General features: G+C 41.1%; 1 protein-coding gene across 5 annotated transcripts in view; it reads left to right on the forward strand.

The window, feature by feature from the left end:
* HECW2 (HECT, C2 and WW domain containing E3 ubiquitin protein ligase 2) overlaps positions 1 to 17,853 on the forward strand; it is a 420,397-nt gene that overhangs the window by 257,154 nt on the left and 145,390 nt on the right. For 4 of the 5 annotated variants that reach the window (XM_043445118.1, XM_043445119.1, XM_043445120.1 and 1 more), the window contains 2 exons: positions 2,378 to 2,485; positions 15,094 to 15,188. In XM_043445118.1, the coding sequence (XP_043301053.1) occupies positions 2,378 to 2,485; positions 15,094 to 15,188 (203 nt within the window). The remainder of the gene's footprint in view (positions 1 to 2,377; positions 2,486 to 15,093; positions 15,189 to 17,853) is intronic. The other variant, XM_043445122.1, reaches the window with a different exon arrangement.

The raw sequence follows: 17,853 nt of genomic DNA on the forward strand, positions 1-17,853 counted from the left end.
ATATTCTGTCTAGGTTGGTCATAGCTTTTCTTCCAAGGAACAAGTGTCTTTTAATTTCATGACTGCAGTCACCATTTGCAGTGATTTTGGAACCCAAGAAAATAGTCTCTCACTGTTTCCATTGTTTCCCCATCTATTTGCTATGAAGTGATGGGAACAGATCTTAGTTTTCTGAATGTTGAGTTTTAAACCGGCTTTTTCACTCTCCTCTTTCACTTTCATCAAGAGGCTGTTTCGTTCTTCTTCGCTTTCTGCCATAAGGGTGGTGTCATCTGCATATCTGAGGTTACTGATATTTCCCTCGGCAATCTTGATTCCAACTTGTTCCTCATCCAGCCTGGCATATCGCATGATGTACTCTGCATATAAGTTAAATAAGCAGGGTGACAATATACAGCCTTGACGTACCCCTTTTCCTGATTTGTAACCAGTCTATTGTTCCATGTCCAGTTCTAACTGTTGCTTCTTGACCTGCATACAGATTTCTCAGAAGGCAGGTCAGGTGGTCTGATATCCCCATCTCTTGAAGAATTTTCCACAGTTTGTTCTGATCCTCACAGTCAAAGGCTTTGGCATAGTCAATAAAGCAAAAGTAGATATTTTTCTGGAACTCTGTTGCTTTTTTGATGATCCAGTGGATGTTGCCAATTTGATCTCTGGTTCCTCTGCTTTTTCTAAATCCAGCTTGAATATCTGGAAGTTCAGGGTTCACATACTGTTGAAGCCTGGCTTGGAGGATTTTGAGCATTCCTTTGCTAGCGTGTGAGACGAGTGCAGTTGTGCGGTAGTTTGAGCATTCTTTGGCATTGCCTTTCTTTGGGATTGGAATGAAAACTGACCTTTTCTGGTCCTGTGGCCACTGCTGAGTTTTCCAAATTTGCTGGCATGTTGACTGCAGCACTTTCACAGCATCATCTTTGAAGATTTGAAATAACTCAACTGACATTTCATCACCTGCACTAGCTTTGTTCGTAGTGATGCTTCCTAAGGCCTATTTGACTTTGCATTCCCAGATGCCTGGCTGTAGGTCAGTGATCACACCATCGTGATTATCTGGGTCATGAGGATCCTTTGTCTTGTTCTTCTGTATATTCTTGCCACCTCTTTTTAACATCTTCTGCTTCTGTTAGGTCCATACCATTTCTGTCCTTTATTGTGCCCATCTTTGCATGGAATGTTCCCTTGGTATCTCTAATTTTCTTGAAGAGATCTCTAGTCTTTCCCATTCTATTGTTTTCCTCTGTTTCTTTGCATTGATCCCTGAGGAAGATTTTCTTATCTCTCCTTGCTATTCTTTGGAATTGCATTCATATGGGTATATCTTTCCTTTTCTCCTTTGCCTTTAGCTTCTCTTATTTTCTTAGGTCTTTGTAAGGCCTCCTCAGACAACCATTTTGCTTTTTTCATTTCTTTTTCTTGGGGATGGTCTTAATCACTGTCTCCTGTACAGTGTCATGAACCTCCATCCATAGTTCTTCAGGCACTCTGTCTGTCGGATCTAATCCCTTGAATCTGTTTGTCATATCTACTGTCAAATTGTAAGGGATTTGATTTAGGTCATACCTGAATGGTCTAGTGGTTTTCCCTACTTTCTTCAATTTAAGTTTGAATTTGGCAATAAGGAGTTCATGATCTGAGCCACAGTCAGCTCCCGGACTTGTTTTTGCTGACTGTATAGAGCTTCTCTATCTTTGCCTGCAAAAGATATAATCAATCTGATTTTGGTATTGACCATCTGGTAATGTCCATGTGTAGTCTTCTCTTGTGTTATTGGAAGAGGGTGTTTGTTAAGACCTGTGCGTTCTCTTGGCAAAACTCTGTTAGCCTTTGCCCTGCTTCATTCTGTACTCCAAGGCCAGATTTGCCTGTTACTCCAGGTATCTCTTGACTTCCTACTTTTGCATTCCAGTCCCCTGTAATGCACTGCTGACCCGTAGCTCCACAGGAGACACTCAGACCCTCAAAGGCAGGTCTGGCTCAGTCTCTGTGGAGTCTCCTGGGGTGCACAAGATTTTAGTTTGAGCTCTCTGAGCGTTTCTGTTGGGCATGGGGTTTGATTCTAAATGCAGTTTCACCCCTCCTACCGTTTTGCTTGGGCTCCTTTGCCCTTGGATGTGGGTATATTTTTTTGCTGGGATCCAACATTCTCCTGTTGACGATTGTTCAGCAGTGACTTGTGATTTTGGAGTTCTCGCAGGAGAAGATGAGCTCATGTCCTTCTACTCTGCCGTCCAACCGTCATTAACAATAATGTTCATTGATATTTCCCTCTTTATTTTTTTCCATTTATTTTAGAACTCATACTATGGCTTTGAGCTAAGGAAAGACAATGAGGTTATAATTATAAGCTTAAAAAGTGTTTATTTGGTTTTTCCAGATGAGAATTCTCCAGCCAACTTCTGGGATTCTAAAAACAGGGGTGTGACTGGAACACAAAAAGGACAAATTGTATGGAGAATTGAGCCTGGGCCCTATTTCATGGAACGTAAGTACCTAAGTGTCAACATAAGTTTGTATTTGAACATTGTAGAAATATGCAAAAATCTATGAAGTCTTTTATGAATTTTATTGTAAAAGTTTTTGATTCTTATTTATCAATATATGCCTTGTCACCCCAAACTGTAAAATATATTCTTTTGGGAAATATTCATTAGAGAATGTTAGTATGGTTTGAAAAAAGTGTTTGTATGTCTCTAGGTGTGTGTATAACATATATCTGATGAATGAATGGTATATAAATTCTGTGGTTATTTTAATATGTTACATATTTTATATACCCTTGTTCTTAATTTATAATTAATACTGTATTAATTTCAAAGGGAAGAAAGTATAGTTCAAGATTTCAGTTAATTTAAGAATTTTTTGCTTCTGGGATACTTCACTATTATTTTTCCCAGCAGAAGAATAAGTTTTGCTTTTGGCTCTTGGTCTCTCCAAGTGTAGATGAGATAATCTGGGGCACTTTACCATAGAGGTCATTTACTAGGGATCAGAGATTGGCTGCAAATAACCATTTCCCAGTTTATTTGATGTTATATTTATTTATAAACACACATGCCTATATGCTGTACTTCTATATAGTTTTATATATATATATGTATGTATGTATGTATGTTGTATACACACACATGTATACATATAAATGATTTACTGGCCTGTCCAGGTTAACTTCTACATTTACAGAATTTATTTTTCTGCAATATACAGAAAACTGAGCTCTTTAAAATGTTTCTGAGCTGTTTAACTCCATAGTAAGAATTAAGTTTTCTGTATGCAAGGAATTTAATATAAGAAAGAGAGAGAATATACTGGTACCAGAGATACTGATACTTAAGAATGGTAGCTCAGTTCAGACTGCCATATGACCCAGCAATCCCACTTCTGGGCATACACACTGAGGAAACCAGATCTGAAAGAGACATGTGCACCCCAATGTTCATCGCAGCACTGTTTATAATAGCCAGGACATGGAAGCAACCTAGATGCCCATCAGCAGATGAATGGATAAGGAAGCTGTGGTACATATACACCATGGAATATTACTCAGCTGTTAAAAAGAATTCATTTGAATCAGTTCTAATGAGATGGATGAAACTGGAGCCCATTATACAGAGTGAAGTAAGCCAGAAAGATAAAGAACATAAACAGCATACTAACACATATATATGGAATTTAGAAAGATGGTAACAATAACCCTATATGCAAAACAGAAAAAGAGACACAGAAGTACAGAACAGACTTTTGAACTCTGTGGGAGAAGGTGAGGGTGGGATGTTTCAAAAGAACAGCATGTATATTATCTATGGTGAAACAGATCCCCAGCCCAGGTGGGATGCATGAGACAAGTTCTCGGGCCTGGTGCACTGGGAAGACCCAGAGGGATGGGGTGGAGAGGGAGGTGGGAGGGGGGATCGGGATGGGGAATACGTGTAAATCTATGGCTGATTCATATCAATGTATGACAAAACCCACTGAAATGTTGTGAAGTAATTAGCTTCCAACTAATTAAAAAAAAAAAAGAATGGTAGCTCAGTTCAGTTAAGTCACTCAGTCATGTCTGACTCTGCGACCCCATGGACCTCAGCATGCCAGGCTTCCCTGTCCATTACCAACTCCCAGAGCTTACCCAAACTCATGTCCATAGAGTCAGTGATGCCAACCAACCAACCATGCCCCTCTGTCATCCCCTTCTCCTCCTGCCTTCAATCTTTCCCAGCATCAGGGTCTTTTGAAATGAGTCAGTTCTTCGAATCAGGTGGCCAAAGTATTGGATTTTCAGCTTCGGCATCAGTCCTTCCAGTGAATAATCAGGACTTATTTCCTTTAGGATGGACTAGTTGGATCTCAGTTTGATTAAAAATGGAAACCTGCTGTAAGCATATCTTTTTTGAAGCATGTAAAACTTCTGTAATATAAAAAGTCATTTAAAATATTAGCAGCTATTGTTTTTGAACTGCCGTTAAAGACATCAGATAATTTGACCATTTTACTGGCAGGGCAGCCTTTCATAGCTTTCTCTAATCCTACTTGTGCCCTCTAAGGAGTGTCTTTTTTTTTCAGAGTTCAATTTCTGGTTTGTCTTTAAACCTTACGTGTAATGTGGTTGTTAACAGAAAATGCTCATCATGTAACAGTAAGTGAGGGGAGCGGGAAGCAGATACATAAAGCATTAGTTCAGTTGCTCACTCATGTCCGACTCTTTGCGGCTCCATGGACTGCAGCACGCCAGTCTTCCTTGTCCATCATCAACTCCCGGAGCCTACTCAAACTCATGTCCATTGCATTGGTGATGCCATCCAACCATCTCATCCTCTCCTAGCTAATACACATGTACGAAAAAGTCTCGGAGGTTCGCCAAAATGTGAACAACGGTTGTATCCGGGAGGTGAGATTATGGGCGATTTGTTTTTATTGCCTGTTTCTCATCTTTACTTTCCGACATTGGTCTAACTGCTGTGTCTAAGTAATGAGAAGCATAAGTGATAAAAGAACCTGGTAAAAAATGGAATGGGAAGTAGTTGGGTTTACTTTCAATGTGATTCCTCCTTTGAAAAGACTCCTGGGTTTAAGAGGCTGATCCAGCTGAGAAATATTGCCAGTTGAACTTCAGGTAAAACCTTCCTGTTTGCTCTAAACTGCTGAAGACTTCTAGGAATGATTACCTTTTGATGGAGTGTGCAGATTCACGTTATGAGGCTCAGTGAACACCTGGGTGAGGTCAGTACTACATGCTGCTGTAATTTGGAACATTATGAATTTAAAAAAACCCATTTACAGAGTATCCCACTTGCCATGATTGATTTTCTTTCTTTCTCCATGAAGTGTGAATTAAAGATTTGTAATGTCCTGGCTGATTAGGATATAGTGAGCATCTCTGTCTTGACAAATATATTTCTTTACATCTCACTGTTAATGTTTAGCAGAAGTGGGCTAGACGTTGAAGTTAGGAATTGGGAATGCTTTTGGTTTTCTCCTCTACTTTAGCATTTCCACCTTAATTCTTCACACAGTGAGGGTATTGTACAGCATGATTGTGAAACTGGAAATATTCAGTAATACCTTTTTAAGGACTGAGTAAAGCTGTATAAGTTAAAGTGAAAGTGAATAGGAAGTACAGAAAGATTTGGCTTTAGAATAAACTTATCTTCATTCATCAGAATGGGGTCTCCCCCAGGACATGTTTCTATCCCTTTGAAATCCATTCAGTGTAAAAACCTCAGGTGGTATTTATATCAGTGCTTAAAAGTGTAGTCAGTGTCTTTTAGACATCTTTTTTTTTTTTTTTTTTTTTTAATTCCATGTCTGGCTAGAGCAGATCTAAGGGGACTTCCCAGCATAATGAAGTTTTTTGCTTGATTCTGGAGATAATGGTGTGAAACCTAAAAAAAAATTGGGATTGGGGAATGGGTTAAACACGTCTACATTTTCAGCCTCTGATCTTGAAAATTTATGACGTTAAAAACTTTTGCTTTCATCTTCAGAAAGAACATTTATCTTTAGCTATTCAAAGTCCAAGTAAAGTAAAATTCTCTGAAAATTGACTTAAGTTTGTGGGCAAACCTCGATTTGAGCACTATTTAGGCTGTTTCTGAAAGTAAAGATGGCTTTTGTTTATCTGGATAAACCTCCAGAGGAGGCAGGTGATCCAGACTTATATTATTACAGGGCCCACTGGGTTGAATTTGAAGGACAAAGACAGGTTTAATTTTAGGTAAATGCCCTTCCTAGACATTGGAGAGGAGGATCAGCTTCATGTGCGCTCATTTGTCACAAGACTGTCAAAATTCCTCAAATGAGGTTATGCTCATGGAAGATGAATGGATCACCTGTGCAATGTATATTCTTGAGTTTTTACATCTAAGAGTTTTCAAAAATTGTCTTGGCATGTTAAAACATCTATTTTATTCTCTGTAGTCTTTCATAGACTTTGGTCGTTCATTCATTCAGACTCGCTTTTTGTCCTTCCTTCATCCCTTCCATTTATTTGTTCATGTTTATCCCCAGCCATCATGAAGTATTTGGTTAAGTCCAACCTTGTGCCAGGCACCATTCAAGAACTCACTAAATCCTGGATCAGTATGAGTTTGGAAACCACAGCTTCATTGCTGTGTACTGAACTGAACTGCTTTGTGATCCTTAATGGTGATAACAGAACATTGCTATTTGTATAAGTTACCTAGTGTTTTCACATATCTCATCTGTCTCAGCCCTGGGAAGTAGATAGGATTAGGAAGCTGTGCATTATGGATGCATGTGGCTTGTGTAAGTGACAGCCTCACCTCTGATTGGCACTCAAGTTTGAAGCAGAACCTTTGTGGGTGACTTTTTAATGGGTGGGGGGAGAAGGGAGAGCCCCAGCTTTTATTTGTGTTTTCAGAGCCCCTGCTCTAGCTTTCTCCATTGCTCAGCCCTTTTCAGCCCCCATCAGAAGGGCCTTTCTGCCCCTTGGAGGGACTTGGCTCTTTTCATGCTCTATGAGCATGCTTTATGTTTTGGCTCCAGTGACTCCTCTCGTCCTGTTAGGATGGGCCACATTTCACTGATGCAGTCTGTCTTCGATATTCAAGATCGTTTTTCTGAGCTTAAGCAGGGGAGACCCTGGTTCTTTCAGGCTGCATGCTGTTGCTTAGTCACTAAGTCCAGTCTGACTGTTTTGTGACCCCATGGACCGTAACCTGCCAGGCTCCTCTGTCCACAGGATTTCCCAGGCAGGAGTAGTGGAGTGGGTTTTCATTTCCTTCTCCAGGACATCTTCCACACCTAGAACTCTTTACTGCTGGGCCACAAGGGAAGCCTTCTGGCTGCATTTGCTCTCGTTAAAGAGACGATGATGCGGTAACATATAACCAAGTGAGCATGTCACTGGAACTAAGGGTGAATTTATCAAAAGCATGAGAATTGGAATGTGTTTACTCTTTTTCAACTTGTGACCTCTGAATAAAAGAGCCTATCAATAGGAATCATATTGAAGACTTTATTAAAAGCACAAAGGCAGTGGTTAAAATCTTTTTTAAAAATTTTTTGCAATTAGCTTGATTTTTAAAAATTATTCTATTTTAATGAGATAGAAATGGCTAAGTGAAGGACATTTATGGTTCGAAATAGTCAACTTCTAAAACTTGAGAGAAGTCCAAGTTTTCTATTTTTTTTTTCCAGGTTTTCTAAAAAGGAGCAAGCTATTAATTACTGCCTAAGGGAATCTTGAAGATATTTAATGTGGTAGATGATGTTTCAAAGATCCTAGTCTTTGAAGCAAAATCATTTCTTGCAGAAAGTGGCCTGTAGAACCTTTTTTTCAAAGAGAGCTTGAAATGGAATCTTACACTAATGCCTAGAGTTAATGTAGCTGAGTTGAGATTTCTTTTAAAAAATATATTTTGAACAGATAACAGATGAAAAGGGTATAGATACAAAAAATGAAAGTAATAGCTCCCCAACTTCATGCCCCAGTCACCAATTTCCCCTTCCCAAAGACAACCACTTTTACCAGTTTTATCTGATCTTTCTAAAAATGCTTCATTTATACATAAACTCAGAAGTATATTCTTTCTTTAAACAAATGGTAGAATGATTGCTTTAAAATGCAATGTCATCATGACACAATTACAGGAACTCCTTTACTTGGGAACAGATTTAAGTTCTTTCTACTTTCCCAATCACTCCCAACAAGTACATAGTGTTGTCTTTGGACAGTGATCACCCTTCCGTCTGTGGTGGACATGGAGTTGAGATGTCCTTGCTCTGAGGGACATCTTCATTTGTATTTATGGAAGCTGGTAAATTAAAATTTTGAAAATAAGAGGGCTTCTTTGTCTTATCAGCACTTAGAGGTTGCTAAACCTTATTTTCATAACTTTACAAATAAACATGTCCAGAAGATTTTTAAAAGGGGCCAAAATATGTTTCCATGATCCATGACTGGCTTCAGGTGTTCAGAGGGGATGTGAGAGAGAGGAAGATGCCACTTTCCTCTGAGGTGAGAGCTGGCCCCCCTGACTGTAGGTCCTTATAGGTTAAAGTGGGAGGCCTCAATCTTCTCCTGCCTTACTGTCTCTGAGACAACATGTTTAATGACGCGATTTTGGGGAAGAAAATATTTTTGCTTTTTATAATCCAAAGGAACCACATAAAATATGTATACATAGATATGTGTGTATCTCCCTCTCCAGAGTTTGAGGCAAGTAGGGGTGATGTTGGGCTTCCCAGATGATGGCACTAGTGGTAAAGAATCCATACGCAATGCAGGAGACACAAGAGATGTGGGTTCGATCCTCAGGTCAGGAGGATCCCCTGGAGGAAGACATGGTAACCAATATTCTCCAATATTCTTGCCTGGAGAATCCCATGTACAGAGGAGCCTGGCAGGCCACAGTCCATGGGTTCGCAGAGAGTCGGACATGACTGAGGTAACTTAGCGTGCAGGGGCGATGTAGCTGCCACATCAGGCTATGGAGAAACCCTTCTCAGGTAGAAAGCTCCTTAGTTCTCATCCTGAAGCTCTACTGCCTGTGAGCTGGGCTGGCCCTGTGACCAGTGGCTCTGTCATCGTGCCTGGATTTGCTTTCACCTGTTCTTGCATCTGTTTCTCAGGAATAGCTTTCTGTTTCCTCTTGCAGTTGGAGGTTAAAATAGTAGCTAAAATAGAAACATGAACACCAGCTTCTCTCATCCACCCTCTTGAGTATTCTCCCCAGTTACCTCTTCTCATAACTAAAATGTTCAGAGACATTTATCAAAATGCTGCTCTCACTTCCTCAAGAGGGGATGTTGTTTAGTTGCATCATTTTTTGTAATCTTGAATGACCTCCTCAAACACTACCTAATATGTGAAGGTGAAACCTCCCACTCACCGTGAAACGTTCCTGTATTTTAGGGGCAGAAAGCTTCACTGCTGTCCTGCTGAAGGAGGTGGTTAGTTTCAGTCCGGGTGCAAACAGCTAGTTCTGTCTGGTACTGGGTTTTTCTCCCTGGTAATCAGCTTATGCATTTGGTTTTGTAACTAGTGATCTGTGTAAGTTCCCATGTCTTTACACCAAATCTTAAAGCAGTTCTGTGGTTTTTGGTGACTGTGTCCACAAAATCTGCTGTACACAGTTCAGAATGAGTTTATCTTATAGTTTCAGGGATTCTAATTTATCTCAGGGGTTGGAGATTGTTGTTTTAGTAAGGAATAAAATAGCACTTAAAACAAGTAGCTAGCAAAGCTGGTTTGGTTATCAACATTCTACAGATAAAAATAAGCAGCTACTATTTTTGTCAGTTTCCTAGTCTCTTACCTTAGTTCAGTTTAGTAGCTCAGTCGTGTCTGACTCTTTGCGGCCCCATGGACTGTAGCACACCAGACCTCCCTGTCCATCACCAACTCCCAGAGCTTACTCAAACTCATGTCCATTGAGTCAGTGATGCCATCCAACCATCTCATCCTCTGTCGTCCCCTTCTCCTGCCCTCAATCTTTCCCAGCATTAGGGTCTTTTCCAGTGAGTCAGTTCTTCACATCAGGTGGCCAAAGTATTAGAGTTTCAGCTTCAGCATCAGTCCTTCCAATGAGTATTCAGCACTGATTTCCTTTAGGATGGACTGGTTGGATCTCCTTGCAGTCCAAGGGACTCTCAAGAGTCTTCTCCAACACCACAGTTCAAAAGCATCAATTCTGTAGCACTCAGCTTTCTTTATGGTCCAACTCTCACATCCATATATGACTACTGGAAAAACCCTAGCTTTCACTAGATGGATCTTTGTTGGCAAAGAAATGTTTCTGCTTTTTAATATGCTGTCTAGGTTGGTCATAGCTTTTCTTCCAAGAGCAAGTGTCTTTTAATTTCATGGCAGCAGTCACCAACTGCAGTGATTTTGGAGCCCCCCAAAATGAGGTCTGTCCTGTTTCCATTGTTCCCCCATCTATTTGCTATGAAGTGATGGGACCAGATGCCATGATCTTAGTTTTCTGAATGTTGAGCTTTAAGCCAACTTTTTCACTCTCCTCTTTCACTTTCATCAAGAGGCTCTTTAGTTCTTCTTCACTTTCTGCCATAAGGGTGGTATCATCTGCATATCTGAGGTTATTGATAGTTCTCCTGGCAATTTTGATTCCAACTTGTGTTTCATCCAGCCCAGTGTTTCTCATGATATACTCTGCATATAAGTTAAATGAGCAGGGTGACAATATACAGCTTTGACGTACTCCTTTCCTGATTTGGAACCAGTCTGTTTTCTTTGTGTGGTTCTAACTGTTGCTTCTTGACCTGCATACAGATTTCTCAGGAGGCAGGTCAGGTGGTCTGGTATTTCCATCTCTTAAAGAATTTTCCACAGTTTGTTCTGATCCACACAGTCAAATGCTTTGGCGTAGTCAATAAAGCAGAAATAGATGTTTTTCTGGAGCTCTGTTACCTAGCTGACTATTAAAACTTTACAAAAGAGGAGGTGGTGTCCTAACTTGAGAGGCAGGGGGAAGATACCTTATAAAAATGCACTTCTGTTTATTGAAAAACAAGCTGCTCACTCACTGGCTATTGATTGGATCTATGAGGCACTGCTGCAGGCATATTCACATGCTGCTGTTTCCCAGCATGTAGAACGTGATGCCAATGAGCTCATGCCCATAGAGTTCCCACCTTTTGCCGAGCTTGTCTCACTTTGACAGGCCTTGTGTGTATGACTTAGCTTTGTTCTTATAGAATACATGCTATCATTCTTGGAGAAAACAAGTGGGAGGGTGATTTGCTGAACTGTGGTGTTGGAGAAGACTCTTGAGAGTCCCTTGGACTGCAAGGAAATCCAACCAGTCCATCCTAAAGGAAATAAGTCCTGAATATTCATTGCAAGGACTGATGCTGAAACTGAAGCTCCTATATTTTGGCCACCTGATGAGAACAGCTGACTTCTTAGAAAAGACCCTGATGCTGAGAAAGATTGAGGGCAGGAGGAGAAGGGGACAACAGAGGATGAGATGATTGGATGGCATCACTGAATCTATGGTCATGAGTTTGAGCAAGCTCCGGGAGTTGGCGATGGACAGGGAAGCCTGGCAAGCTGCAGTCCATGGGATTGCAAAGATTTGAACATGACTGAGTGACTGAACTGGACTGAACACGGTTATTACTGTTTCTGTAATCATCAAAACCCAGTGTTAGTGCCCGGTCCAGTCCTTTAGGGTTCCCGGGGAATTCCTGCCGAGGTCGTCTCGCTGGCCCTCCAGTCAGCATGTCATCCCTGGATCCCTGCTCTTGCTGCTCCGCACTCTCTCTCTCTCACCTCGTTTTTCCCAGCTGAAGGTTTGATTCTGTTCGTTCTGTGAGGCCTTTCTGACTCCACCACGCCCTCACGGATCTTCTCCACCACTCGCACCCTTGTACCCCGGCGCTCTGCCTTCTCAGTGCTTGCCTTCTGGATTTTGTCATCTCATCAGCTGCACCGTAAAACACCTGCTAGACCAGACTCCTCTCTCTGATTCCTGCGCACCGTCTCACATAGTGCTGGGCATGGGTAAAAGCTTTCGCTTGATAATGCCAACTGCGTTCAGAATTACTGCATTGTGATTAACGCACATAGTGGAAACAGTCTATATTTTACCCCATGATAAACCTTTTTTTTTTTTTTTTTTTTGAGATTTAGTGTTTTTTAACTGATGGGACATATAGTATTTGATTTTTATATATAGTATTCCTATATAGACCTAAAATAGGATTTTTCTTTAATTATTGTATCTTTTTCTTAAAACAAGCAAACCAAATACCCTGTACCGAGGACATTTGGTGCAGTTAGGAAAGTCAGTGCAAGATTAACTTGCTTGGGGAATCACACTGAGCAGCCCCTGTTTAATAATCTGGGGGACCCAGCTGAGAGAGGAGTCCCACTCGGGTGGGCTGGGACTCTCCTCTGGGCTCCGCCCGTCAGCACTGTCGCCTCTGTTAGACAAAGCCTTGGGAAAAGACAGCTCACAGTTGAACTTAAGTGTCCCACATGCTCTGTATACAGAAAATTTCACTGACTCTCAGCTTTACTCCTTGACATACATTGGCTTCCTGGTGACTGTACTTAGTTTCCAAAAACAATAATTGGCATTTGTAGTCTTGTTATCAAGTTCAAATTATATAATATAAAAATACATATATATATATATGCACATATATATGTATATATCTGTAGTTATATCTAACGTATATATACATACACGTACATGCCTCTGGAGATATAGATGTATATTTACTGGTGGTTCCTCAGTCTGATCCTTGTCTAGTGACTGCATTGAACTCACTTGGGGAAAAGATGGTTTTTTTTGGTTGGCTGGTGGAAGTGATGAAATTCCAGTTGAGCTATTTCAAATCGTAAAAGATGCTGCTGCTGCACTCAATATGCCATCAAATTTGGAAAACTCAGCAGTGGCCACAGGACTGGAAAAGATCAGTTTTCATTCCAATCCCAAAGAAAAGCAATGCCAAAGAATGTTCAAACTACCACACCATTGCACTCATCTCACACACTGGCAAAATAATGCTCAAAATTCACCAAGCGAGGCTTCAGCAATAAATGAACCGAGAACTTCCAGATGTTCAAGCTAGATTTAGAAAAGGCAGAGGAATCAGAGATCAAATTGCCAACACCCACTGGATTGTAGAAAAAGCAAGAGAGTTCCAGAAAAACATCTACTTCTGCTTTACTGACTATGCCAAAGCCTTTGACTGTGTGGATCATAACAAACTGTGGAAAATTCTTCAAGAGATGGAAATACCAGATCTGCCTCCTGAGAAATCTGTATGCAGGTCAAGAAGCAACAGTTAGAACCAGACATGGGACAACGACTGGTTCCAAATAGGGAAAGGAGGATGTCAAGGCTATATATTATCACCCTGCTTATTTAACTTATATGCAGTGTACATCATGAGAAATGCCAGGCTGGATGAAGCATAAGCTGGAATTAAGATTGCCAGGAGAAGTATCAATAACCTCAGATACACAGATGACACCACCCTTATGGCAGAAAGCAAAGAAGAACTAAAGAGCCTCTTGATGAAAGTGAAAGAGGACAGTGAAAAAGTTGGCTTAAAGCTCAACATTCAGAAAGCTAAGATCATGGCATCTGGTCCCATCACTTCACAGCAAATAGATGGGGAAACCATGGAAACAGGACAGACCTCATTTTGGGGTGCTCCAAAATCACTGCAGTTGGTGACTGCCGCCATGAAATTAAAAGACGCTTGCTGCTTGGAAGAAAAGCTATGATCAACCTAGACAGCATATTAAAAAGCAGAGACATTTCTCTGCCAACAGAGATCCATCTAGTGAAAGCTAGGGTTTTTCCAGTAGTAATATATGGATGTGAGAGTTGGACCATAAAGAAAGCTGAGTGCTACAGAATTGATGCTTTTGAACTGTGGTGTTGGAGAAGACTCTTGAGAGGCTCTTGGACTGCAAGGAGATCTAACCAGTCCATCCTAAAGGAGATCAGTCCTGAATATTCATTGGAAGGATTGATGCTGAAGCTGAAACTCTAATACTTGGCCACCTAATGTGAAGAACTGACTCATTGGAAAATAGCCTGATGCTGGGAACGATTGAAGGCAGGAGGAGAAGGGGATGGCAGAGAGATGGTTGGATGGCCTCACTGACTCAGTGGACATGAGTTTGAGTAAGCTCTGGGAGTTGGTGATGGACAGGGAAGCCGGGCGTGCTGCAGTCCATGGCGTCGCAAAGAGTCAGACACGGCTGAGTGGCTGAACTGAAATGTGCCGGGTCTTAGTTGTGGCATGTGGGACCGTGTTCCCTGACCAGGGATAGAACCCAGGACCCCTGCCTTGGGAGTACACAGTCGTAACCACTGGACCACCAGGGAAGTCCCAGAAGGTTGAGCTAATCCAGGTTTCAGACTTTCTCCCTGCAGTCACCTGCAGGTTTCCCTCATACTTCTTAGTCTGCTCCTGTCTGTCTGCACTTACGGCTGCTGTCTGTCTTTGTTGTAGAGGATAGGAGGGAAGGCTTTGTGATGGAACAGATGGGGTGTGAATCCTGACTCTGTCATTTTCTCTTTGACCATTAGCAAACCTCAACAGTGTTTTAAAAAACTAATCTATTTTCAATTGAATGATAATTGCTTTGCAGTATTGTGTTGATTTATGCCAAACATCCACATGAGCCAGCCATAGGTCTGCCTACGCCCCTTCCCTCCTGAGCCTCCCCACCACCTCCCTCCCTGTCCCACACCTCTAGGCTGTTGCAGAGCCCTGGTTTGAGCTGCCTGATCTGTACTATGGGGACAGGAATTTCTGCTTCCTGATGTGAGGGGTAAATAATAATGGGCGCAGAGGTCCAACCTGTGTTTTGTCCATCAGGAGCTCCTCTCTACACTGTATTTGGCATGTTGTTTTTATGCACTGTTTTTTCTAATATATTTGAGCTGTTCTTAGAAAATTTCAGAGAAGCCTATAAAATCCAACAAGACTCGGTATAATCTATTGTCTCTGACTGGAAAGGGAGGGGTCATTCAGAGTCCTGAGTGTGATTTACCTAGAAGCAGCCTGGTGGATTTCCTCAGGTGAGGCCCCAAGGACTTGTTTCTATGTTTAAATTGTTGTTTTTCTCCAATCAACTTGCAGCCGAGATAAAAATCTGTTTCAAATACTACCACGGCATCAGTGGAGCCCTGCGCGCCACGACCCCTTGCATCACGGTGAAGAACCCCGCTGTGATGGTGAGTGCCCCTCTGCCCACTCCCTCTAGCCTCAGTTCTAGAGGCCTTGGTTTCTATTTTTGCCTCTGCAGCTCTGGCACGGTTATGGGAAACAATGAAAAAGGAAACACATAACAGCGTGGGTGCCGTTTTGGGAAAGGAAAATAACTTACAGGATGGCTTAACTAAATCCATAACACAAATCAGTGGGAAAATATGGCTTGATTAATAATTCTGTATATAGTCAACTCTCTAGGGAATCTTCTCATGAAAGAAATTAGTGAGTGGCCATCATGGAAAGTTTTTTAAACTCTGTTGGGGTGGCTGGTTGGTAGGAAATGGTGGCATTGCATCTTTTGTGAATTTAGTTTACATGAACTCAGTGGGTAAAAGAGAGGGGGAAAAAAAGCAATTTAAATCGTGAGTGAGTCTACCTTCCAGTCCGCTTAGCAAGCTTTCACCCAAAGAGAGTATGAGATAGGATTGTGAATGTGCTACTCCTTTGGACGTTCTTAGTGCCGAATCCCTCTTGATGCTGAGTTGAGCTCTAGCGCCTACAGGTAGCACACATATTTTCAGTATGGCTAATTGGCAGAAGCCAGCCTCTTTACCAGGTCCTCAATTAAGGAAGCAGATGTCTAGTTTAGCTTTGGAGGAAACTGATTGTGTTGGACTTTTGAAGGAGAGTATGTCCATTTCCAATATGGTACTTTTTTAAGAATTACTTTTCACAATTTTGTGATTTTTCACTTCACCAAATAACTTTAGAATCTAACAGTTTCACAAAATGCATTCCATTGTATATGGATGGTTGGGTTTAGATAGCTGTCCCAGGTGGTACTAGTGGTAAGGAACCCGCCTGCCATTATAGGAGACATAAGAGACATGGATTTGATCCCTGGGTCCGGAAGATCATCACCTGGGGGAGGAAATGACAACCCATTCCATTATTCTTGCCTAGAGAATCCCCTGGACAGAGGAGCTTGGCGGGCTACAGTCCTTAGGGTCACAAAGAATTGGACATGACTGAAGCGACTGAGCAGACATGGACTTAGTTTGGGGAGATTGAGAGTCCAAGATATGTAAATTTTTGCAGTTCTTATAAGTCATTAATAAAAATCAGGTCAAAAAAATTCAGAATAAAAATATCAATTCCCATAGTATAAAATCTTCATAATATTATATATGTGTGTGTACACATTTACAGATGTATGTGTTTTTGGAAATAGGTAAGTGGACAGGTTTACTCCCTGAAATTCAGAAAGTAATTTCTGCAGATGGCATTTTGAAATCGTCTGACCCCCCAAAGCTATATCAAGCAATCTTTCCCTTTCATTAATTCATCAAACAGATATTCACTGGGAGGCTCTAAGTGTCAGGCTTATACTCACCACTAGGAGTGAAATGATAAGCAAAAACACAGCTTTCTTGTTTGGTAGGGCTTGAGAGACACATCAGTTAAATTGTATTTATTTGAGTGATAATTACCACGAGTAACAGTAAAATGACGCTATGAGAGCATATACTAGCAAGATTCATCCTGATCTGGAAGGTCTTGAAGGCTTCCCTGAAGAAGGCATGTTTACAGGGCAATCTGAAGGATGCATAGAAGTTGCTTAGGTGAAAAGGGGGAGGGAAGAGCATTTGAGATAGAGGGAACAATATGTGTATAATTTTCAGTATCTAAGTCCTCTGCTCACATTTGAATTATATTTGAGTTTCTGTTGAAGTGACCAAAGTATAGAGCATTAAAAATAACCCACACTTGCTATATGAGACTTTGAAGGTTCACAGAGAGAATAACAATTGTTGACTAGAAAATCTGTAGTCATGTGCACGGGAACATGCTATAATTAATATTCTAAAAAAAATTACAAAACTGGAAAAGTGGGGCTGTTTATAATAAAACTTTTGAAAGCTTAACTGTGTGTGAAATTAAATAATAGCTTCCAAACATGACTTTCTGGATTCAGATTTTCTTAGACTTGAGCAGTTTCCATGATCAGATATCACTGATGGCAGGGGGAGCTTATAGCCTGGTGAGCATTGATCTCATTTCATTGATTTTGCATCGAGATTATTCTGTCAAAGCCTGTGGACAGTTGGAGATAATTAATTTGCTTCAGACAGATTTTAGACCAGCTTAAAAGCTTCACAGACACAACACTCTCAACCATAATAGAACATTTTGGTTCGAAGACTGACTAATGGAATTGATGGTCAATAGATTTCTGACCACGCTTGAGATGTTGGGTCTGTATCCATTATTGAGAGGCGGTGCCAATGGCACTTCATTGTGGGCTGAGCACTGGGTCTCTATGACAGCATGATGGTCACCTAGGTGTATGACCTGTGTGTAGGTATTGTGATTGACTGACAACATTGATATTCACAAACCCCTTTCAGTGTGGTTATTCCACAATAAGATGCAAAGAATAGTTGAGCAATAGAAACCACATTTTCATTCTTGGTGGTGCTAAAATCGGGACCTTGATTGGCTCTCAGCAAGTATCTGAAGTATCTGTGGTTTATTATATTGTGTTATACCCGTCTGACTCATCATTCCCAGGTTAAATAGAGCAAAGACAGCACCAAACTGGCCAGACAGCATCACTGTCTGCTTCTCCCTGCCTTCACCGTCCCCACACTGCTGGACTACAAGGTCACGAATAGCAGGTAGTACGGA

This window comes from Cervus canadensis, chromosome 24, assembly GCF_019320065.1.
Source record: "Cervus canadensis isolate Bull #8, Minnesota chromosome 24, ASM1932006v1, whole genome shotgun sequence".
In the NCBI taxonomy this organism is placed as follows: Eukaryota; Metazoa; Chordata; class Mammalia; order Artiodactyla; family Cervidae; genus Cervus; species Cervus canadensis.